The sequence below is a fragment of the Nicotiana attenuata genome, unplaced genomic scaffold (genome assembly GCF_001879085.1).
Source record: "Nicotiana attenuata strain UT unplaced genomic scaffold, NIATTr2, whole genome shotgun sequence".
NCBI classification, from domain to species: domain Eukaryota; kingdom Viridiplantae; phylum Streptophyta; class Magnoliopsida; order Solanales; family Solanaceae; genus Nicotiana; species Nicotiana attenuata.
In genome coordinates, this window is record NW_017671047.1 from 69,219 (window position 1) to 70,930 (window position 1,712).

The 1,712-nt window shown below is 37.9% G+C and overlaps 1 protein-coding gene across 1 annotated transcript; it reads right to left on the reverse strand.

Annotated features, from left to right (window-relative positions):
• Positions 1 to 305: 305 nt before the first annotated feature.
• LOC109205494 (golgin subfamily A member 6-like protein 22) lies at positions 306 to 689 on the reverse strand. Its single transcript, XM_019368210.1, has one exon. It carries the CDS (start codon positions 687 to 689, stop codon positions 306 to 308), a length of 384 nt encoding a protein of 127 aa, XP_019223755.1.
• Between the last annotated feature and the right edge of the window lie 1,023 nt (positions 690 to 1,712).

Sequence of the window (1,712 nt, forward strand, 5' to 3'; positions counted from 1 at the left end):
AATATTACTAATATGTTTTAATAGAATGTTATCCTTTGCACCAAAAAAAGAATCAAGCATTCTTACCATGTAAAATGATTATTATGGGGAAATGATGCATACATTTTCTTGTAAGAAGAATAATAAAACATACTGTTGTTAATATATTACAATCATAAGCTTAAGTAATAAACCAAATAAAAACCAGAGTAAAGCTTTAGTAAACCTTAAGAAAAGATAAAGAAAGAAAACTACATTCAAATTCTAACAATGAAAACTAAGAAAACATAAAGAAAGAATGCGCATGACCGTTTCAGTTTTAGCTTTTATCCGGGCCTTATGAGCTTCTTATCCCTTTTGGCAATCTTTCTCATCTTCTTCACCTTAACTTTGGCAGCAATATTATTCCTTCTCTTCGGTTGTCGCTCTTCCTTCAACTTCTCTCTGTTGTCAACTCTTTCTTTACACTTCTCCCTACTCTTCTCATTCCTCCGCTTCTCCTTCTTCATACTCTGCTTCAACTTTGAAGGGTTATCATATACTTTCACTCCCATTGCCCTCTTTGCTGTTGCCTTCCATAATTCCCTCACCGCCACCTTCCGATTCTCCCTCTTGACTCTTTCCAACTCTTTCACTTTCGATACTTTCCTATTCCTCTTCTTTTTGTTATTATCATCATCCTCTCCAATTTTGACTTTTCCAAACCGCATTTCCTTGTCAACGTTGTCATCATCTCCGTCACTCCTCTTTCTCTTCTTCGATTTCGCATCTTTTTCAATTCTCTGGCTCTTAGGTTTGTTGGTTTTGCCAGTACCTCATTTGTTACGACGGAGCATTTCAATCTTTCTGCGTAGCTTTTGCATCATCTCTTCGCGAGTAGTAGAGGAGGTACTAGGGTTACCATTATTATTATTAGGGTCATTATTTTTTTGCAATTTCTGAAGGGAGTGAATGAGGAGTCGGAGGGTGGACAACTGATCTTTCTTATTAGGGTCAACACGGTTGCGACGGGCGATTTTGAGCTGTGCTTTGTTTCGTTGCTTTAAGGAGGCTTTTTCAACTTTGGAGAGGCCGCCTTGGTACTGCGGTTTGCTGTGGGAGACATCATCAGGGAGGTAGTGGGTGTAATAAGGTCAATCAGCTTCGAAGAAGACTCTGTACTTGCTGATTAGGGCTTTCAAATCAATGGTGGTGATACGAAAATGGCAATGGAATAGTAAAAGGAAGGAAGAAAAGCTGCGGAAGAAATGTAACAAAATAAAATAAAGAAGAAGAAGATAGCTAGGGCAAAATAAAAGGAATATTCTCTGACTACTTGTACTAAGAATAGAAATTACAATATATAGAGTTAGTAAGGGAAGATTCCCCTGCTAGCACTCGCGCCCTTTCCTATTTGGCTAACTTGGACCTTTCGTATAAAAGTCAAAGAAAGTTACAAGGCCAATGTGTAATTACTATAAGTTGTAATTTAAAACCTAAGTGGACTAAACTAATATTTCTCAAACTTCTCTTCAGCCTTATATTTAACTAACTTAACTACCCTGTACCATTCAACAAGCATAATGTACTACTGGCACAAGCTACTCGTATCAGATCCCCCTTTTCAAAATCTTCCTTGTCCTCAACGAAGGAAAGAAGAAAATCTAGTCCTTGGGGAATGATAATCATCCCAAGTAGCATGTTCTGGTGTTGTTTGCGCCCATTGAACGAGTACTTGAGCAATGGCTTTGTTC

Coding starts and splice junctions, on each gene's coding strand:
- LOC109205494 (XM_019368210.1), bottom strand. CDS start 689: ATGCGGTTTGGAAAAGTCAAAATTGGAGAGGATGATGATAATAACAAA.